Source organism: Betta splendens, chromosome 2 (genome assembly GCF_900634795.4).
Source record: "Betta splendens chromosome 2, fBetSpl5.4, whole genome shotgun sequence".
NCBI classification, from domain to species: Eukaryota; Metazoa; Chordata; class Actinopteri; order Anabantiformes; family Osphronemidae; genus Betta; species Betta splendens.
Window position 1 is genome coordinate 24,956,921 of NC_040882.2, and position 21,880 is coordinate 24,978,800.

General features: G+C 49.2%; 2 protein-coding genes across 7 annotated transcripts; both read right to left on the reverse strand.

The window, feature by feature from the left end:
* Positions 1-317: 317 nt before the first annotated feature.
* On the reverse strand, positions 318-6,137 carry myoz2a (myozenin 2a). The gene is made up of 6 exons (XM_029174797.3): positions 4,929-6,137; positions 4,240-4,329; positions 3,621-3,787; positions 2,597-2,714; positions 891-1,074; positions 318-662 (listed from the first exon to the last, which is right to left on the reverse strand). The coding sequence occupies exons 2-6, from the start codon at positions 4,319-4,321 to the stop codon at positions 461-463; spliced, it is 753 nt and encodes a 250-aa protein (XP_029030630.1). The 5' UTR covers positions 4,322-4,329; positions 4,929-6,137; the 3' UTR covers positions 318-460.
* Positions 6,138-6,287: 150 nt separating this feature from the next.
* Positions 6,288-20,932, reverse strand: LOC114870075 (synaptopodin-2). Of its 6 annotated transcripts, none has more exons than XM_029174762.3 (5): positions 20,778-20,932; positions 16,475-16,626; positions 15,041-15,747; positions 10,862-13,653; positions 6,288-7,684 (listed from the first exon to the last, which is right to left on the reverse strand). In XM_029174762.3, exons 1-5 carry the CDS (start codon positions 20,883-20,885, stop codon positions 7,160-7,162), a joined length of 4,284 nt encoding a protein of 1,427 aa, XP_029030595.1. In that variant the 5' UTR covers positions 20,886-20,932; the 3' UTR covers positions 6,288-7,159. The 6 variants fall into 6 exon arrangements, with proteins under 6 accessions (XP_029030595.1, XP_029030585.1, XP_029030576.1 ...); XM_029174752.3 differs by having other exon boundaries at positions 10,802-13,653; XM_029174743.3 differs by lacking the exon at positions 6,288-7,684 and having other exon boundaries at positions 8,988-13,653; positions 20,778-20,931.
* Between the last annotated feature and the right edge of the window lie 948 nt (positions 20,933-21,880).

Below are 21,880 nucleotides of genomic sequence, written 5' to 3' on the forward strand. Positions count from 1 at the left end.
TATTTTCTAATGACCTAATGTGTTTTTTTCCGGCTTGTTTTGCATCTGTTGGTTCATTCTGGATCAGCTGTCCGGTAAATCTGGGCTCGCTTTTGACCGTCGCTGATCGTCAGGCCGCTTCCCGTCGAGGCCGACAGGCGCGAGACGCGTGACTGCACCATCGCGTCAGCGGAGCAGATTTGATTTGTCGCCGTGCGTAACCTGGAGGCGCATCACAGCGACACGCGCGTCCTCTCACACACAAGCAGAGCGCGGTCACTGCGTCGCTGAATCCCTGCAGAACTTCACATCCACGTCAGACAAAGAAACTAACAGCATAAATAGCACACTTTTATTGAGCATCAACATGACTTTTACTACAGTAGAGTGTCCGTCTGCTGCACCATATGTACAAAAGCTCACGTCATGTTGGAGCCCACGTGCATCAACAGCCAGGAGACAAACTGTGACTTCCTGTGTTTCACAGGTCGTCAGACTCGGGGATCAACCGCTCCGGGGGGCCGCCCGCCGCCGCCCACCCCAGAGCGGCTCTGTTGAAGGAGGGCCGGGTCCCGGCCGCGTCCCCCTGCGGCTCGGGGAGGTGGGGGAGGGGCTCCGGCTGGACGGGTCTGAGCGGCACGGGCCGCGGCGTCCCGCTGAAGCCGCCGAACGGCGTCGCCACCCTGCAGGAGGCGGAGCCACAGTGTTAACGGCAGCCGTCAGGTGCTAACGAGGGGGACTGCACTGACATTTGAAGTGAAGCGACTAATTAAAGCACGGAAAGCTTGTGACCGGAGGGGGGGGTGAGAGACAGCTGCTTAGAGTGAGAAGCACAGTGAGAGGAAGGACGTGATCAGCACTTAGAAAATAAACAGGACTTGGGTCATGAGCGTCTGTCAGGGTGGAGGTACCTGTTAAAGCACTTGTATCCAGGCGGTCCCGGCTGAGGCCCCGGCTGAGGCCCGAGGCCCGCGAGCGAGTGGGCCACGGCCGGGTCGCTGCCGGCCGCCTGCTCCCAGGGCGACTGGTAGGCCTTGGGCACGGCCGTGCAGTTGAACTTCTCTGGGGGGACGTCTTTCAAGGGGCCTCCGTACCCTGGAGGGGTCACAACACAGACGGCGTATTTAAAACCATTTAAAAGAGCGCCAGCAAATGCGTGTGTGCTCATAGGAAGCTGATCCCTCCCTTTGATCATTCGACAAATCACAGACGAGTCAGAGTCAGCTGCCTGTGACTCCACATGCAGTGGGCTGTGTGTCACAGTTTGACTTCTGGCCACTGGTTGAGGAAAAAGAACTAAAAGTGACGAAAAAACTTCATTAACACAGTCCTCAGTAGTTTGATTCTGCTGAAGGATCACAGCAAAACAGGAGAGAGCTGTGTGTGTGTGTGTGTGTGTGTGTGCAGGCGTGTGTGTGTGTGTGTGTGTGCGTGTGTGTGCAGGCGTGTGTGTGTGTGTGTGTGTGTGTGTGTGTGTGTGTGTGCAGGCGTGTGTGTGTGTGTGTGTGTGTGTGTGTGTGTGTGTGTGTGTACAGGCGTGTGTGTGTGTGTGTGTGTGTGTGTGTGTGTGTGTAAGCGCATGTCTCCCTGCATACTCCATGCGTGTTGATGGCGGAGGCCTATCCAGAACACTATCCTTCAAACCCAGTGCTTCACTCAGGGGGGGATCTGAGCCTTACATAACACGGGGCGTCTCGTCACGTCTTAACCTCCCACAATGAACAATCCCCCTTCCTGAGTTTATGTTGTGCCCCTGAAGAGGAAGCAGGAGAGACCAAACAGACCTGTGGGGAAGTTTACAGATTTTTAGGGAGGAGGGGTCTGTTACAAAACACCGTGTAAAACATTTTCTGGGAAAAATATTGGTTGAGCTGATGTGTTTGAGGCAGAGGAGACGAAGCAGAGATCAGAGGATCTGTGTCCTCGTTTCCAAACTCTACACTTCTCAGTAACGTCGCCACCAGTGAAGCGATAGGAACCACACACCTCTGACTGGACGAGCCGCTATTTTGAGAGTGTGTGTCATTTGGTACCTGACGCGCTTTGGCCTGATCCCAGTGAGTGACTTCATTCAGACGCGAAGGGGTGGTGAAACCGCACCGCGCCCCCTGTTGATGACACGCTCACCCCTAAATCTGTCCCAGTTTACTGTCAACTAGGCAGAATGAAGACCTGAGGGAGGACGTGAGCGCCCGGCCGATGGTATCAGTGGCTCAAGACGCAAACAGGAAGCGCTTCCCATCGGTGTAACTGCACAATTCTTCCAAAGATGGTCAAAGTTGATAGTGGTGAGGAGGTGGAGAGAAGCAGGGGGATGTGGAGTAAAGTTAAAACAGACAGAGAAATAAAAGGAGACGGTCGACGAGTCACAACATAAGAATGTGCAGCCGCGTTCCGACGCCTGCTGATTCCAGACAAGAAGGAAATGATCAAGGGCTACACGAGTACAAACATCCTTATCAAAACACAGCGCGTCCAGGGCCGGAGCTCTGCTGTGGATCCAGCATGAGTCGCGCAGAGCACCTTAAAGCTAAACAGCTGTTATCAGGTTGTAGAGGAGCATGTGAGGTAGCTACGCTACACCGGCAGCACCGGCTGGTCCCGTGGAGCCTCCTACCCTGGGCGATGCTCTCCGGGTCCGGCGCCACCCTCGCCTCGTCGGGGGACCGGTCCACGTCCTCAGAGCAGTGGGCGTCCGTCACGCTCCCGTTCTCCACACACGAAACCGCTGTGTCCTGAAAGAAGCATCCAGATGTGAACGTCACCAATATCTGGTCAATTTCATGAGCAGCGAGTCCTGTTGAAGATCATGGTGTCACAACCAGCAGGACAGTTTGTCTCCATTTCCCCCTTAACGTAGAGACATTGTTTTCTGGGTTAGGATGAAATGTACTGCAGCCCCAGCATCCAGCTTTCATCCCTCTGAAAGATATTTATGATGATTTACTCCAGGACTTCCTCAGGAAATGTTGACAACTTGAAACAAAAATCCCTCCGTAGCCCTGAGCGATAAATAAACCAGAGCTATGTGAGTCCTTCTCACTTCAAAGATGAGGGGAAGAACATCCCTGGAGCCAAGTAATTGTTTTATCTTTGGACGTCGAGCGCACAAGGCTACTAGAAAACTAAGTGATACAGGATGTAACTACTGTAATGCTGCTAATTAACAAAGACTTAATTAGCTGGACTTCATCTCACTCGATTTGGTACGTAAACAAACCCGCATGTGCTCTGAGGTCCGGAGAGGCTGGGTGAAGTTGGCAAACGGCCCGTCGTTACACACAGGGACATTAATAAAGGCGTTTATGAGCAGCTGCAGGACTTTCACTACCACGTATACGTTGTCAGGATGTGAGGCATTGTGCAAACGTCTTTCATGTGATGGATGGAGCGGACGTGGTGGAAGTGCAGGAGAAAACGTGCACTGTTGTTTCACGTGTGGTTCAAACAATTCGCCCTCAGAGCCTCAGTCCTGCTTGTCTCACACTCATCTCTGCCTCACCTACTTCTGGTCACCTGGATCCTCTCCAGCCAATCAGAGGCTGGAATGGTGGAACGAGCAGGACCGTGGCTCAGCAGGAGCAGGACTGGACCCGACTGATAGTTAGACGTGGTGAGACAACATGCAGCTTCCTGCTTACACTCAGCAGCTTGTTGTTTTCGTTCCGGATGCTCTCAAAGGTGTATTTTTCCGAGCGTCTCTGGCGAATTTTGAAGAGACGGGAGCCCCGGTTGGAGGCGAGAGACAGCTCCTCCAGCATGATGTCCTTGGGCACATTCATTTTCCTCCCAAGATCCGCCTCTACGTCTAGACACAGGACACAAACAAAGCACTTAGGAGCTGGTGTGGATTGGGTTTATGCCGTGGTTGCACATTCAGATCAGTTGAACACAGTGAAAACCCTCTATGGCCGCGTCTTCCGGCCCATAAGATCGAGGAGGAATGGTGTTTGCTGCCTGTTTTGCGGTCAGCGTGGCGCGCGCTCCACCGCATGCTGATCATGGACATGTCACAGGCACATTTGCCAGAATATCTTACAGCTGTCAGTGGCCTTCAGACGCCGCACAGTTGTCCTCGGCCTAAAATAGAGCGACTACGGAGCCACGACAAAGGGATTAGCTAGTTTGGCCCATAAAAGTATTCCTTTGCTTATTTATAGACGGGATCAGTGATGGGATGTTGGCTGCACTGGCCACCGGCTGTGGTGTTAAAGCCATGGCTTTGTTGGATGAGGGTGAGATAGGAAGCGGCAGAAGTACCTTCCTGGGCCTGAACCTCCCTGCAGATGGCTGCCGCCTGCATTTTCCTCTCCCTCGTCGTCATGGTGGAGAATTGTGACATGTCGGCCCCTGGGGTGGAGACGCGAGAAGCCAAAAGTCACAGGAGACAGTTTGCATCAGTGCAAGCAGTTCGAGCGCACGACGAGAGACGCCATCGCTGCCGCCGCCATCGATTGTCCGGCACCAGGAGACGCACCCAGGCAGATGGAATTTATTGGGTCAGTGAAAAGGGCAAAGTTAGCACGTCCCTTTAAATAACCTTGTGCTGGTAAACGCCGAGCACACGCTCGTCAGGCGACGCGAGCAGCTGCGTCAGGACTCCACCGATCAATATGTTTGAAACGAGGGCTGAGAGGACACAGACGGAGGAGACGGCGCTGTGACGGCAAACACGCGGTGCCAGTGAACACAGAACAAACGGGTCGGTCCAGAACGCTGCAGGTTCTACAGCGTCCCGGACAGAACAGAGCCTTTTACTAGAAAATCTCAAAGCAAAATGCAGTTCAAACCACTGACTGATCAAAATTAGACTTTCACACATCTATAATAATTAATGTTAGACCTCTGATACTCAGTTCACTGCCAAGATGTGGCCATGCTTCGTTTAAAATGCCAGACGTGGACCGTCGAAGTGCACACACGCCTGCAGAGAGGCCACAGCAGCTTACCTGTGCTGAAGGAGCCTGGAGGGGGAGCGTCTCAGGTGGTGCCGTTTCCCTCAGAGGAAGGAACCAGAGGTGAGAGGCGAGCGGGTCAGGCCGGGTAGAGCCACCAGCGCCGGCGCCTGTGCACTGAGGCTTGTGGATGGGAGGGGGCTGAAGCCTGACCCCAGCGACTGAGGCAGCGAGTGGACGGCCGGGTGTCGGCTCGTCTGTTGTCACTGGTATTTAGTTCACAAGAGGAGGGCTGACTAAATTTAGAGCTCTGCCACTACTGCTCCCAATCACCTACTGTCTGCTGCTGTTTGTACAGTAGCTCCCAGCTTGTACAGTGTATGTTGGTGTGAACACTGAATAAAATGAAATAAAAGTAATTATTGGGGAATTAAGATTGAGTAAATATAGGATGGACAGTGTGTGGGACTGATGTCAAAATAAAGGTATTTTAACACATCAGGTGAAAAACGCTAAATAAGACAAGTAATAATGCATAAATGGTGTGTAAATGGCTCTAATATTCTGATAAAAGCTGATTTAGACGGGTTCTGGGATCAGTGGTCAGTGATCAGGTGCCGACTGTGGTGGCAGGTACGTGTCTGTGACTCCTGTCCACTTTGACTCCATCTGACAGCCGCTTCATCTGAACTGCTTTAACCTTCAGCCTGTTGCACTCTCGCAGCTTCACGGCAGCAGAAACGTAAACACTCCTTGAAACCCGTAAAGAAGCTCTGACGTGGAGCATAAAGTTGACTTGGCTGCGTTTGTTTCCATCAGGGCCCATAAATATAATCTGTGACTTCCTGCACGAGCCCGCACACCAATCAGGTACAATTTGTGTGAAAGGCCGTCATGTGATGCAGGACCTAACGGGGTGCACTCACCTCATAAGCCAGTCACTGACCTTGTTCACTTTAATCCACCTCCTCCATGTTTATTTACCTGCTGAAGGAGCCAGATAAAAGGAGGAAGGTCGACCACATGAGGCTGGAGGCCAAGAAGCTCCCACACAAAACTGAAGTTCTGTGTTTCTGTGACGCACTCCTCACATTCCAGCTGCAGCTCCACCCCTGTAATAGCGAGTGTTTTCCAAATCCAAAGCACCACCTCCCTCTGTGGCCTTAACTCTCATTCTCTAATGGCTCGGCTGCACTAGGTACCCACTGTCGTTATGTAACGGGTGGTCACCATGGGAACAAGTCCCCTCCAGCCCCGCCCAGCCCCCGTCCGCTGGGTACGGAACTAGTGACTGTTCAAGACAGCGCATCATACAAAAAAGCTTCATGGGATGCTACAGCAAGCAACAAATGGCCCGGAGCGGAGTATTTCATGCTTGGAATGAAGAGCAGGGAGCAGAAAACACAAGCGATGTGGGGAAAGTGCTTGTCCACTGTATTTATTTTTAAAAATACTGTATTTGGATTGGTTTGGAACAGAAATGATTGCTGGTATCGTATTAAAAGCACAGTGTTGACCGGAAGCAGCACTGTGTGATTATTACACACACACTTCAGCCTGTCGGGACGATAACGTGTGATAAAAAGTCTATGGACGTGAGTGTGAAGCCCAAACCAGAGACAAGCCTGTTACTGTACATACGGCAAGACCTTCTCTCTAACCTATTACGAGCCTCATCACTACTTTACCCATAATTTACACTCATCGACTTTCAACAACCATCAGAACCACAACACAAAACTGACCGCAGCCTACTTTAATCTGTGGAATAACTGGAATAGTGAAAGCAGGCTTGGTGTCGGGCTTCTCGCCTTCTGGTTAAACCTGTGCCTCCACAACATGCTGAGCTACAGCGCTTTTCTACTGCTTCGCTAATTGTACTGGAACTGTGCAGTGACCCGTGCGCTGAGGCATAACGCACGCCCACAGCAGGAATCAGAACAGCTCAAGAGCGGTCCTCACTCTAGAACCACCTAGTCACTGTTGTATTGGACGCCTTCTCATGTGGCTTTCCTACTGTAAGTGGGTTCATTCTAAACCGCCAACTTCAGTGTTTTTACCTGATTAGAAACTCTACTCGCTTTCTAAGCCTCCACACATGGTCTAGCATCCGTCTCTCTCCACGTTTGATTAAAGCAAGCACAGATTTCATTATTATACTGCAAGAATAACGATAAGATAAAAGTAGGAAGCATCTAAAAACAATCAGAAAATCCCCTATTCTAGCTCACTCGTCATACTGTGGTTTGTTGTTATAACTTGAGTCCTGGTCTGATAGACGCATCCTAACGCCTCCAGCTCCACTTGCTGCTGTACACAGACTTGTAAGTCTGCGCCCCCGGGGGCCCCGGGTCGGCCGGGGTCACGGACTTCTGCGGCCGCCACTGTCTGGGCAGGGAGCTGTAACCAGCGTGGCCCACAGGGGCCGGGCTCGGGGCCGAGGACGCGATCGACGGCCCCGCGCTGCTGCGGCTGCGGCTCGGGCTCGGGCTCCAGGTCCGGCTGTCTGTCTGCGGCGACGCCTGGAAGGACGTTCTGGCTCTCCACTGCGCCGGCGGCTCGGGCAGCTTCTTGCGCTGCGCTGCCAAGTGGATGTTTGAGACGAGGGTTTGCTGCAGGTTCCGGAACGCGAAGGCTTCGTCCACCAGGCCCAGGGGGTGCCGGGAGGCGGCCTCCCAGGGGGAGGGGGGCTTGCGGCCCCCCTCGGGTCGGGGCGTCTGGTGTTTGAGGAAAGAGGAAGCTGAAGCTGCCCTCTGGGCTGTGGAGGGACCTCTGACCGGTGGCGAGAGGGAGTAGCTCCTGCCAAGGGCCTGCAGGGAAAGATCCAGATGTGTTTGTTTTAGTAAGGGCTCATTTCTGTTTGGCTGCAGCCAGATACAATCAGGATGGAAAATGTTGGTGGAGCAGAGCAGCTCCTGATCCTCAACACATTTACGTGCTCTAACACTTTTGCCCTGTTAAATTCTTTATGCACAAATCCATTGTATGAATAGAGAGAAAAAAATAACAGCTCAGTGACTAGTATAAATAGTGTTTTAACCTACTCTTGGCCCAAACTTCTGCTTATTTTATTGGACCTACTTTGCAAATTTGAAATCCACTGGAGCCTATGCTGAGGTTATCTGGGGTGAAAAAGCACCACCGTGGCAGAGTTTGAGGAACATACAGCAGCCGTGCATAAAAGATGGTGCTGCCATCATCTGGTGAGAGAAGTGTAAGACGGGCAGATGGCAAAAGGTGGCAACAAAAAGAGAGAGAGAGAGAGAGAGAGAGAGAGAGAGAGAGACGTAGCTGAATGAGTCACAGAGGTGTAAATGATCTGCTGACTCAGGGATCTGGTCGATGCCTGTGGCACTAAACAGAAATAGCACAGCTGCAAGAATGAATGAGTGGATTAAAAACAACATGAGGTCATATTTTCATGGATGACTATATATTTGCCTGAATCGGTGCCCTACCTGCATTTGAGAGCTGGATCTTAATCTGGTATAAATGTGGACCATTTTTACTGCTTTGTACTGCAGGTGGTAAAGTTTAGTAGTGGGGTTTTCCGGGTGGATTAAAAAACTATAAATCACATGTATCGGAGCAAAAAGTTTAATGAATGAATGAATAAATGAATTTAAATTCATCCACAAACAGCAGTGAAACTCTACAACTCAATGGTCCATAATGTCAAGGTTTCTACATTGCAGGGAGTAAAAAACTCATGATGAGATCACTGACTTGACCTCCAGCACGAACCCATGAGGTCGTCTAGAATCAGTGACGTCACTGCACAGAAATACCCGCAAATGCATGACTAGGACGTCGCTGTGCAGGAATGTGCCACTCAAACACTCACCTTAGTTCTAGAGGTGATGTACGTAATCACGCTTTAAGATTCATTTAGTTTCACTGGCAAAAAGGTGCATTTAAGATAGGTAGTTGGAGGTAGCCTCCAAAAACTAATGTTAAAAATGCCTTTGTCTTTAGCAATTAAAGGATGCATTGGAAGTACAGTATTAATAGACAAAGTGTAGAAGAGCAATTAAGCAGCATGAAAAGAAAATAGACCAGAAATAGAAAGAAACCCAAAAAGCATGTTGAGAACAACAGAAAAGAAAGACAAGCAAGGATAAAAGAAGTTTTAATGGCACTGCAGTGAATCATACAGAAAGTGCACTATGAAGAAACACACCGAAACAAGGGAAGAACATAAAGAGCGAAAGCAACATATCTGTGAACCAAACCGGCCGGTTTGGTTCAAAACAATACAAAAGCAGTCAGAACAAGACGCCTGGAAGAGTGAAACGCGTCAGCTTCTGTAGCTCCTCGTGAAGCTCCAGAACCCGTTTCACTTAGCTGAAGCTGAAATCTAAGCCCAGAGTTCTATCTATGGAGCTCAGCGCTCCTCATGAGGCACTTTAAATATAGTCCCTAACATGACGCAACAGCTGGCTTCAAGCTTACAATAAAAATAACCTACTTAGGTAGGTGCTATGGAAAAGGCACTGAAGAAAAACTCCTCACAGATCAAACATTTGAGGTCAGCGTTGTCGCTTTCTGAACCGAGCACTGTGTTACGCTCCAGGCTTTACTTTAAACTCTGCAGAGTCACAGTTTACAGTCTCGGTCCTTACGACACTGCTGACAATGCAAATTTAGCTTTAGCTTGTTGCCAGTGAACTTCTCGTTCAGTTCGTTTTATTACATTTCAGATGTGTTTTTTTCTTCTCAAAATAGTTGAACACACGTTTGTCATTTTCTTCTTTTCAGACATCGACTTCCTGTTGCCACTGTTTAGCACTTTTTTTTTCTCTCTTCCTACATTTAATGCTGAGTATCGTGCCCACCTACATTCTTATTATGCCTTCGCTTTAGAATCGTTTACATCAAATTGCACAAATCCATTCAGAATCCAAAGGATTTTTTGTGTATCTGTATAATTTACTATGAAGTGATTTGCATTTGCATATGTCCCTTTCTTACTGCTGCATTTATCATGTTTGTTTGATGCCAATACACCATCAACAGCAGCTGGACGTGAAGGCAGCTCATCAAAAAGAGCAAGTGCTAAAAATATTCCACATCTCAGTGGACAGAGCACAAACCCTTGGATTCAAAAAGACACCAAGCATGTCATGATTCAACCAGAATCACTATTTATCCACAGCTGTGGGCCTCCACACCTGCGCTGAGCTCTTTTTAGCTGTAAATTTGGGCTTTGGAGCAGCTACAGGGTTGCCACCTGATGCGGATTCAGGCCTCGCAGCCAGAGGGAAGCTAGGAACAACATAGGTACTGGGAGGCTGGGGCTGGTAAGGGACCGAGGGGGCTGATAAGTAAGGAGGGCTGCTGGCTGGTTGGTAAGGGGCCTGCGGTGCCTGCTGGTACATGGGGTTTGGAGACTGAGGACTTTGAGGCTGATAAGCAGGTGGAAGAGGCGGCTGATACGGTTGGTTATATGCGTGCTGGTATGGACCACCAGGAGGAGGGGGCTGCTGGTAAGGATTAGGCGCAGGGTAACCGCTAGCTGGGGCTTGTTGGTAGAGGCCATCATGCATCATAGGTTGCATTGGCATCCCATAGGGCTGCTGGGGGTATGGAGCATTAAATTGTCCAGCTGGCTGCATGGGGGGCATTGGCTCATATCTTACTGATGGATTGTCGACAGGTGGGTTAAGAGGTAAAGAGTCTGGCTTAGGCACAGGGGGTTTGGGTGCCTCTACGGCTGGGCCAAAGGTGAACAGTGAGGAATTTAGTTGATATGGTTGATGCTTCATGACATCTATAACATTGAGGGGTTTGGGGGCAGGAGTTTGTTTCTCTTTGCCTTTTTTCTTGGCTTTGGATGAAGGGCTTCCTGGAGGGGGCTGCTTTGTCGCTGCTGGGGGGTAAAAAGGTGAGTGAATAGGATTATAAGCACGCGGAGGTGGGGCACGTACATTGGGAGTATATCTCCACTCGCTTGGCAAGGAAGCAGTTGGTGAAGCTGAACGGCTTGCCTTGTTTGCCTGCACAGTCTCCGAGTCCACGATATATTTCTCCATACGTGACTGTCTCTTGGCGAACATATCGGCTCCTTTTCCTCGGACCGCTGGCATCTCGAAAGCTGAACCTGGGGATTGTGGGTTTAAGACAGTGGCCATTGGGTTGATGGGTGATGATACTCTCTGACCAAGAGAAAAGGAGTGCATCCGCTGGGGTGGAGGGGGAGGAGTCTGGTTGTGGGTTGCGTGTTGTGGTGGCTGCCAAGGTTTTGGAGATGGACGGGTGTTTACCATTGATGCGTGAACATTGCTAGGTGTTTGTTGTGGCTGTGGGGCCCAGGCGTTTACAGGGGTCTGAGGCTGTGTTTCAGACGCTGGCCATACATTCATTTGTGGCTGCGGTGTTTTTGATGGAGTTGATGGCGTCCACTTTGCTTGTGAAGTATGCTGGGGTTGGACCGGATGACCCCAAGGTGCCTGATTTTGTGCCTGATTTTGCTCCTGGGTCCATGATGATTGGAACTGAGGCTGGGGAGGTACTGGTGCCCATGGATTCAAAGTAGCTTGGGGTTGTACTGGGGCAGGTTGAAGTTGAGCTGGTGAGGAAGGCCATGCGTTAACTGAAGGCTGCTGTGGCTGTTGAGGCGGAACTGAGGCCCAGGGTTGTTGTGGTTGACCTGGTGCTTGAACCTGTTGCCACGCTTGTTGTGGAGCCTGATGTTGTGGTTGTTGAACCCATGGTGGCTGCTGCTGGGATTCGGGCTGAACCGGTCTAACCCAGGGAGGTTGTGCTTGAGACTGTTGCACCCATGCCTGCTGATGCTGAGTGTCTGTTTCTGATAGCCGAGTCCAAGAGGCTTGGGGGAGCTGCTGCACTGGTTCCTGACGTTGCCCCCAAGTTGGCTGCGGGTGCGGCTGCTCGAGAGATTGCGCCCAGGGTGCCTGAACCTGTGGCTGAGACGGTGGTTGTTCCCGAGGTTGGGCCCAGGATTGCTGTGCATGGGTCTGGGGTTGTGCCTGGTCCTGAGGCTGACCCCAGGATGGCTGAATTTGAGGGCTCCATGTATTTATAGAGAGCTGAGCCTGTGCTTGTGTCTGAGACGACTGTCGTGTTACCCAAGGTGGCTGCGGTGGGGACTGACTTGGAACAGGTTCCTGAGGCTGCACTTGAGCTTGATGCCAGGAATTAGTATGTGGTTGTGGTTGGACCTGTATCTGTGCTGTAGCCCAGGTATTCACAGGAGCAGGGTCTGGCTGTGGGGTAGAATTCATGTGAACATTATCCTCATGCGCAGTCAGTTGCTGAGGCTGTTGAGGCTCTGGCAGAGTCCATGTGTGCTGCTCCTCTGTAGCAGTGCTGGCAGGAGCCCCCTGGGCAGTAGGAGGGGGAGAGGGCTCAGGGGCAGGTGCAGGAGTTGGCTCTAGTTCTGGAGCAGGGCTACTCTCTATGGTGGGGGCTATAGCAGGTGTGGATACACTATTTTCAGCGCACTGTGGCATGTCCTGGTTTGTCATTTCTGTCTGTGGGGACCAAGGAGGAGCGTTGGGATTGATCATAGGCTTCGGAGCCACTGGTGGAGGAGTTTTGTGTTTAACTCGTTGAGATTGGAGGAAGTTACAAGCCTCGGCCCCAAGACTAAGGTAGTCTTCCTCAGGTCCTGACTCAAAACCCAACTTCTTATCGCTCCTGTTAAGGAGGTTGAGCAATTCCGGGTTTGGCGATACCTTTGGTGCCTCCTTGAATGTGAACATAGGCTTGCCAGCACCTTTTCTCTTTGTATCCATCAGAATGCCAGTCCTATTAGCAGGGGTAGAGATGCGCTCGTCGCGGGAAGCTATCTGCTCTCCTTGGCCCACAGAATCCTGATTGGTCCCACTCATTGCAGAAGAATAAGGGGTCGCCGCCATGTTTTCCAGTGAGAAGGGCTTTGCAGTGCGATTGCTGAGAGAACTCTGCATTTCGCTGCTTTGATGTTGGACTGTGCCGTTAATATTGGCAGCATAGTGCTGCATTTGCTGTTGCTCGTGATGATATTCCTGCTGCTGCTGCTGCTGGTACATTTGTTGCTGTAGATAATTCTGTTGCTCATACTGTTCTTGCTGATATTGCTGTTGGTACTGCTGCTGTTGCTGGTAGTGCTGTTGCTGCTCGTAGTACTGTTGCTCTTGATATTGCTTGTACTGTTGCTGGTGTTGGCTTTGTTGGTGTATATTCACATCCATGTACGCATGGCTCTCTGTTGTGGACTGCATGTACGACTGCTCCATTGTCTTCTTTTCAGCCTCCTGCACTCCTTCCACGGGAATCCCCTGGCGCCTGAGCTCCTCGTGTTCAGCAGTAATCTCATCCATTCTCTGACGTCGCTGGGCAAACATTAGGGCGCCTTTACCCTTTGTTTCGGGCAAGGATTCCATCTCTTCTTGATTGTTCAGGTTCCTTTCGATCTCAAGGAGACCCTTGTCCCAGTTGATGGTTAGCACACCTTTACCACTATGGGTGTTAGCGATGATGTGCTTTTCTATTTCAGAACTGTTTGGAGCTACAAGGGTAAATTCAACAGTGTGGTTTGGTTGTTCGCCGTCTCTTGCTTCCTCGTCGTCGTCGTCACTGTACTCTGGTTCGTCGTCTCCTGTGCCGTAGCTCACAAGCGTGTATTTCTTGGCCCTCTGCCGATGTTTCTTGAACATCAACACCCCCTTGTTGTTGGGGTTTGGCGGAGCAGCCGTAAGAAGGAGAGCAATATGTTTACATTTGGACTTGGCTTCCTTCACCTGCTTCTCTGACAGACTCTCGCTACGCCTGAGCCCTGTTTAGAGAAGCAAACAGACAGATTTCAGCATTGAAAGCAGTGGGTCCAAAAGAAAAGTCTAGGAAGGAAAAATCATATTTTAACACTGGTTGCTTTTTTGTCTCTATTAGTACTTGTTTTATTTTGACCAGTCTTTTATCGCTGACAACTTCAAGGCACTTGTGCTGCGTACCTGCACTGGTTGCACTTCTGACTGACGGAATAATGATCAACAATCGGTCAATCCTAAATGAAATCATAGATCCGTAATCAAAAACAATCATTGTTTAATGGTTTAGTCCATGACTCAGCTACAAACTCAACATGTGTGTAACATCAATTAATTGATGTTTAAGCAAAAAAGCAACAAGGAGAAATCACGACTAAAGAATAATATTGAACCTGGTTTAAAGCAGTATCCAGTTTAAACGTGTGTGAGGTTTGACTCAACAGCAGAAGCAGCTCTACAGGATCCTGAACTATGGCCCCATAAATAATCAAGCAGATAATCAACGACATAAACTAAGAAGAAGGACATGTTATTAAAAAAAAGTAAAAAATTGTTTTCAGATGTCTAATAAAATATATCTCTACATATTTTTATTAACTCCCCTCTTCGGAAATGTGTTACTTTAAATCTGCTCATTCAGTTAAACATAACACACTAACCCATAAAGCAGTTATGAAATTCACTGATCCGTGTCTAACGCTCATTTGTTCGGAGACGACGCGCAGCATTAAATCTGTTCTTATCTCACATGAACAGAAATGGAGCAAGATTAAAGGCAGCCTGCACTAATCTTAACAAACCCCTTAATTCACAAACTGTCTACCTAAAACCTTCTGCTCGTCCCGTTCACTGCGAGTTTGATCGTCTCATAGCTGCACAGCGGTGCACCACTAAAAAAACAACACTTACTTGGATATCATCCTCTAAGACAGACCTGAAGGTGGAGGAGGCAGCAGGAGTGAGCAATGGGCTCACTTTTTTAGCTCAGTTAAAGTGGCCACTTACGGATCGGGTGACAGGCCAAAGGAGCACATGCTGGTGTCTGTCAAAGGGCCGCTTCTGCAGGCATCGTCAGCACGCTGGTGTTATATTTATGCCCCCTACACAGCCCTGAGGAACGCCGGGTGTCCATATTCACCACGGAGCACTTCAGGACGTTTTACAAGCTCTAGCAGCTTCAGCCACTTTCTGTTTCTGTCTTGATCCCTTACTTTTAGCCAACGTGCATCATGCAACTAGCTAATAGGCCGATTTGGTTGTAATTTAGCTCACTCTTTTCACAATCAATACGGTTGAGTTGCATGTGAGCAGATTTATGCTTAAAGACCTTCGCGACCTACACAAAGAGAAGCAAAGCACAGCAGAAACCAATGGCAGCGGCGTAAAGCTCCTTACTGGCGTGCCTGGCCCGATGCTTGTTGGGCTTGTCTTGATCCCCCTCAGAGTCAGAGTCCTGCTCCTCAGCCGGTGTCGCCTCCTCAGAGGGAAGTCCAAACGAGACGGTGAAAGACCCTGGGACTCCTGCGCAGTGCCCTCCCCCTTCTCCTCCTCTGTCACTTCCACTGACCCTGGGGCCACCCACGCTCAGGACGCCCCTCCCCTCCTCTGATGCTGCTGGCTGCTGCAGAGTGACCTCCACCTGCCCCAGCATGGACGGGGAGCCGAGCACCACCCCGCGCTGGCTAAGCGGCTTCCTGGCAGGGCAGGGCACGAAGTGCGATGCGGTGGAGGTATGGACCGTCTCGATGGCCTCTCTGTTGGAGAGCTCCCCCTCGATCCCCAGGGCGCTCCCGAGGGAGGTGCAGCCTGCATCGCCCAGAGTCTGCTCAGACAGGGACACCTGCAGCTCGACCATGTCCCCGGGGGAGAAGCACCTCTGCGCCTCCTCATCTGCTCCCCTAAAGACAGGCTCCCGGTTTCCCCGATCATCACAGCAGCCCTCCCCCTGGAGCTCCGATATGATGAGCTCCCTTGGGCTTTGGGTCCGGTCCCTTGGGGAGAAGATGTGGAGGGTGGTGCTCTCCACAGAAGCCTCATCCGGGAGCCTGTCACCACAGAGTGTCACTTCTGATTCATAGTCGTCAGGGGGAGTGGAGCAGTATCTGTCAGAGAGAACAATGAGTCAATCTCTCAAGATATTAATGTGACACGCTCACATATATTTGTTTTGATCATTCCGTTGCCACTGACATTTAAAAAAGCAATACATCATCACAGAGGAATGAAGACATTAGGCTTCCGCTGCTGAAGTTGTCCAAGTAATGGATTTATTCTTCACGCAGGAAGTTAAATGGAAGGGTCAGGTCTCTGAAGTGGAAAATAATCACTTTGTGACGCTGCTCGGCCTGATTTACACTTCCAAGGTCAGCAGTGATCTGAGTAACAGCGCGTCATTATCTGCGCCTGCAATCATTCATTTGGAGTCAATTAGAGCTGCGCGGCTGAAGACTGACATTTCTGAGTAACGCGCTTTAAACGCTACAAGCTGAGGTCGTCCGTTGTCCAAATCTACACAGTTTGCAGTCATGGAGACGGTCACAATACAAAGCCTGGACTGTGCTCATGCTGCTGGTGATTTCTCAGCCTAGGTTTAATTTAAATCCATCACATACACAGTGTTTGTGAGGGGCAGCTCCAGTCGTAGTAAATTCACTGTCAGTGGCTCAGTGAACTCTGCAGGTCATAAAGTCAACGCGCTATCTAAATGCTAATCCGCTGGTGCAGGGACCATTTAGCATCGAGGGCTCACAGCTGCCGTTCCAGCGTTATCGAACGCGCAGACGTTTTGTTTTGTTCGACCGCCGCCGCGCTGCTTTGATGCGGAGCTACCTTTTGAGGAGCAGCTGCAGGCAGTCGATCGATGTGTCGATGAGAGCTAGGGCTCGTAAGAGGCTGAGATCGGCGCACGGCTCCCCGTTGAGCGACACCACCTCGTCGCCCTCACGCACTCCAGCCAGGAAGGCGCGTCCGGCCTCCTCCACCTGTGGGTCCAACAGCGTTTCAGGCTGGATTACAAAACACACGGTGTAACAGTGGCTTTGACTCAGACAGAGCCAGACAGCATCACTGAAAGCTTAGACGGGTTGAGTTGAGTTGATGTTACCCTGCCTTTACTTTTATACTTTATTATAGCTGTGTCTCTGTGCAAAGTCGGTTTAAGAGACCATCTATACAGTTAAATGAACAACTGATGGGTTCATCCGCTCTCCAGTTGCCCCAGGCCTTTAAAACGCTTCACTAATAGGGGATTTAATAGGCAGGAATACCCTGTAAAAATTACTTAAAATATGCTCCACAGTCTAGTCCATGACTCCACAGTGTTTACACTGATGCAGGCTGACGTCTGATGAAAGCTTACAGGAGAGTTCGGCTCATTTTTGCTACATAGCGCTTCAAGTAAAATTATTTCATCACACCGTTACAAAACCAAAACAGCCTCCCTGGTTTCGTGTGATGAAAGACTTTCTGGCACTCACTCGCTCAGGCATCTTGAAACTCACCAACCACGCTCATCCCTCAATAGGCTTATTTAAGAGCCTAAATTATACATTATTGCTATTGTAGCGCTCCTGTCGCCCAGGTTGCAGGTTCAATCCCCTCAGGGATAAGCTGAAAAGACTTACCTTTTTAGCCTAAATTATACATTCCATTTTCTGTTTAACTGAATGGCTACTGTGCATGATGCAAATGTTAATGAGTCAAACCGCATCAGTCAGACGTCAAATGTCTAGTGCTAAATGTTAAATACGGTCTCCACTGTAGATATTTGCAGTAAAGACTCCTGCCACTAGATGGTGATGCACACACACGCCTTCTTTGAGGAGACCAGGCATTGCAGGCAACTTCATCTCTTACTTTGAAGTAGAGCAACATCAGAATAAAGCATCCAATAAAAGCAAGCGCTTCACCTCAGGTCTAAACAGACTGACAAACACGTAGCCATGGCAACAAAAGCATGTGATATCACTCAGTGTATACAACACGTTTTAGGAGTTGAGTTGGAGTCAGTCACATTCAAATGAAGCTCCTCAATGGGACGCTGTGTGCAACAGGCCCTATAAGGACAACCTGTCCGGGGACTCGCACCTCGCCGCAGGGAGGATGGCTCGTCCCGGACGCCACGGCAACCGCTCATGCTCCAAAAAAGGAGGGGAAACATTTGTCGTTGTCTCTCCTCGCAACACAAAGGTACACAAACACTGAGGAAGACAGATAAGTCATGAACTGTCAGATGAGAGATGTTTCATGGGCCACGTTTCCAGCATGTGTGGCTCCGTTTAGACAACGTGTGTGTTACCCTACGTTGCCCATTTTCAAATAGTTTATTTAATGGACTTAAACGGGACAGAAAATCACGGGAAAGGAAGAACCGCCGAATGTGTCGACGCAGCTCCCGGCGGTTCCTGCCCTTCGCAGCTTTAAGCAATTATGCTTTTACATCTTAGGCAAATATTTTCCAGCTGCGTTACAGGTAGCACTCACACCCCGGGGCTTTAATGTCTCCACTCACTCATGGAGCCACGGCGGGACAGTACTACAGCAAAGCTACGGAGGGTCAGTACCAGAATCAGTTATGTTTAATTAGTGTTTGGTAAATGTACTTCCTTTTCAATAAGTTGTAATAAATGTATAGTAGATGTATTAAAATACAGTCTCAATCTTTGAACCCCTCAAATTACAGTATGAAAACTGGATAATTTCACTGATGGGTTTAAAGCTTTTATTATAGTTTATGCTATGTTGAAAAATACAGCATATACATACATCCAGAGGTTCAGGGAACCATGTGAGGCTTCTGTGAAAACATTACACAAACAGTACTGTATGTAGAGGTCCATACCAGACACTGACTGATATAATGATGCATCTCACCGGAGCGAGTTGTTCAGATACAGAGTGTTGGCAAATCCAGGAAGCCTGACACTCATCTTCACCAGAGGCCACGAGGCCAAAAGCATCTCCACTGTTTTCTCTTCTGGGTTGAGAGAAGGTGAAACCTATACCTCACTGGTACTAATAGTACTAGAATAATCACCAGAACGCTCTGCTTGTGAAACACTGGCCCCTAATAGTTTCGGGTGATGCAAAACAGAAAGGAACGTAAATGTTTTGCTGAAAAAGACAAAGCCAAGACTTCAGTAATGGAAGCAGTGGAGCACGCTGTTTACTCCAGGAAATCAGCGCTGAATGACTGAGGCACTGGTATTTCGCTGATTGCCTGGCAGCTTAACGAGGCTCCTACGGTGCACTATTAGGGCTAAGAGCCCTCTTTGCTCTGCGAAGGTCACAGAGGACTTTCAGTGAGCACGATGAGGCCAGACATGCACAGTCCGTCTCGCTGGGGACGCGAGGTCCCACCGGCCATGACCGACGCACTTAACGATCAAAAACTGCTGAAACTGAGGCTCGTGACTGTGTCTCTGTAGCTTTAAAACTAGGTGACCTCATCAACTTTGTACTGAGGCCAGGGCTCCGAATACGAAGACAAATGCAGGCTGCCTTATATGGACAGAACCTTTTAGGAGTGGATTCCCTGAGCCCGTATGCAGCGCTGCCTGTCAGTCCACCCAGCGATCGCGCTCCCAGAACCTCAGCAACGGCTTTTATCAGCGCAGGAGGACGTGCAGCTTGAGCCTTTGGCTCCACCGGGTTGTTTTTCCTTTGTCGATTTTTACCCAACGGCCTCGGTTCTGTCCACAGCTCCGCGTTCCAGATGAGGTGGAGCCAAAGCCCCAGACGTCCCAGGCTGAGCTCTAAGCATCAGATGTGCTTCAGCTTAATAAGCAACTGCTTAGATGAAGCGAATCCATCAGTCTCTTATGTAACGCACGGGCTCACATACTGTAAACACAACATTCATGGCTAAAATTAGACAACGTTTCAACTCAAGAACATAATGTAAGTGTGTGTGTGTGTGTCACGTTTTAGACACACTTTCATATAAAATGAATAATTGCTGTTTAAATATGATTTTCTCACTTTCTTTACTTTAATCAGATGTTTTTGAGTCAGTTCGAAAGATCAGTGCCAGTTATTCAGCTCATTCAATGCTGACACGTGTAAAGGAACATCTACATTCATCCACAAACCTCAGTAAAACTCGGTGACGAAGTTCACAAGTAACGATTCAGTTGTTTGAAGCAAGTTAAACATCTGTCGCTCAGATGATTCATGGACTCGGAGCACTTTGCGCCGCAGCTTTCATGTTGCAGGAATGCAGCGTGAGAAAACATTTACATCTTCACAACCTGGAGGAGAAGCTGAAGACCGTGAGCATGCATCACTAGACCATATATAGAGAGGACGGGGTCCTCAGACACTACAAACCCAGGAGTAGAATGACCTCTGTTCATCAGACACCACAAACAAAATGATTCCTGGTTACTAGAGTTGAATGTTAGACGTTGATGGTTTAAGTCAGACAATAAAACAAACGCTTGCTGTGTGTTTCTTATATCTAAGTGCATGACCGGCCTGTGGATTACATTCTCTACTGTTACCTGTAGGCTTTATTACCGCGCTATCAGCCATTCTAACCTCACATTTGCGTAGCATTCAGTCACTTATCTCAAGATCTGTCTGGATGCTCGCTTCTTAGTTTGAGCTGAACCTGAACGCTCTGTAATTGCTGCCGTCGCTTTTCCCACACGGGGCTCACAGCTCCGCTCGCGTTGGAGCGCAGGCTGGTCGCTGCACGGAACAATGCCGTGCTTCTTGCAGCAGTTTTTGTGAGCGATAGCAGATCACGCTGCTCCGTACTCTCTCTGGGCCTTGACCATATAAGGGTCCAGAGGAATCTTGCACCAAAACACAGCCAACGCGCACAAAAATGCAATCACACAGACACGCACGCATGCACACGCACACACACACACACACACACACACACACACACACACACACACACACACACACACACACACACACACACACACTACAGTCAAAGGAATTGTGCAACTTGTGATTCAGCAAAACTCTGTGAAAAGTCATGCCACAACTAAATCTTCACAACTTCGTTATATTTGCAGGAATCCTAGTTTCTCCAATAACAATATATAGTAAATACCCGTGTTCCAGTACTAGGAGCAAAGCAAAGCCGACACAAATACCTGGACGCCACACAGACAGATACCTGGGCCGTGAGGAGAGGTCGGTAGGAGTCCCCCTCTCCCTCCCGCAGCGTGAATCCCCAGGGCGACCCGCCACGCAGCGTCACGCAGATGTAATCCCCGGTGCCCATGCTGCGAGCCAGCAGCACTTTACAGCAGACACCTCCAGCGCACCACAATATAATCCCCATCATCTGGGTTCTCCCCGGGTCCAGCCCGCTTTAATGACGTCACGGCGCACGGACCCGCCTGCAGGCGCAGCGCGCAACCGGTGGACTGTGACGGCGGACTCCTGGATGTAGTTCACACCCTAACAGTGGATCCTAAAGCAAAGCGAGAAATCACTTATGATAAGCTTCAAACTACATGTTAACAACGGTAAACAACAATGCGGGAAGTTAATGAAAAACAAACCAGGAAGCACGAAACTCGATGCGATGGATAAGGACGAAGTTAATATGCGTTATTGTTATTATTATAGAAATATTTACAAACTAAGTTTTTCCGCTTTATTGTCCAATGATGCCGCTTAAGTGGAATATGTTGGTTCTGTCTTCTGTGTTCAACCTTGCATTGTAAAGCGACATCAGACTTTAGTTGAGGTTTGTTGCACCATAAATAATCTGAATTAACTGTAAAGAATCGTTAACTACAGATCAAGAATTTACTATTTTAGTACATACTTGAATTATTGAGGAAATAACATGAACACCTCACTAATCATTACTTACGGGAATTTCTTTTTGTGATTTCTAAAGTTGTGTTGTCCTATTGGTAAAAATGTAATCTGAAGCGTTGGATTGAGTTTTTCTGAGAGTCTGTGCTATTTGTGTGTTTCCCGGAACTTTTTGAATTTACATTCCTGTTTATTAATCTGTACATTAAAATACGAAAGGAACAAACTAAAGGAACATAAGGCATCGCCATCACTCCTACACCGTAGTATGAAAAGCCAGGTTTATTATCTGTGCTGACGTGTACGGGTACCGTGTATCACGCATGCGTACAGCCCTAGATACGACTTACAAACATGTGAAGGCAACAACAAACACTTCGACGCAAGTCAGAGGTTCATCTGTCCAGTCGTCAGTATAAAAGCATATCGTGACAATTATAAAAAAATCCT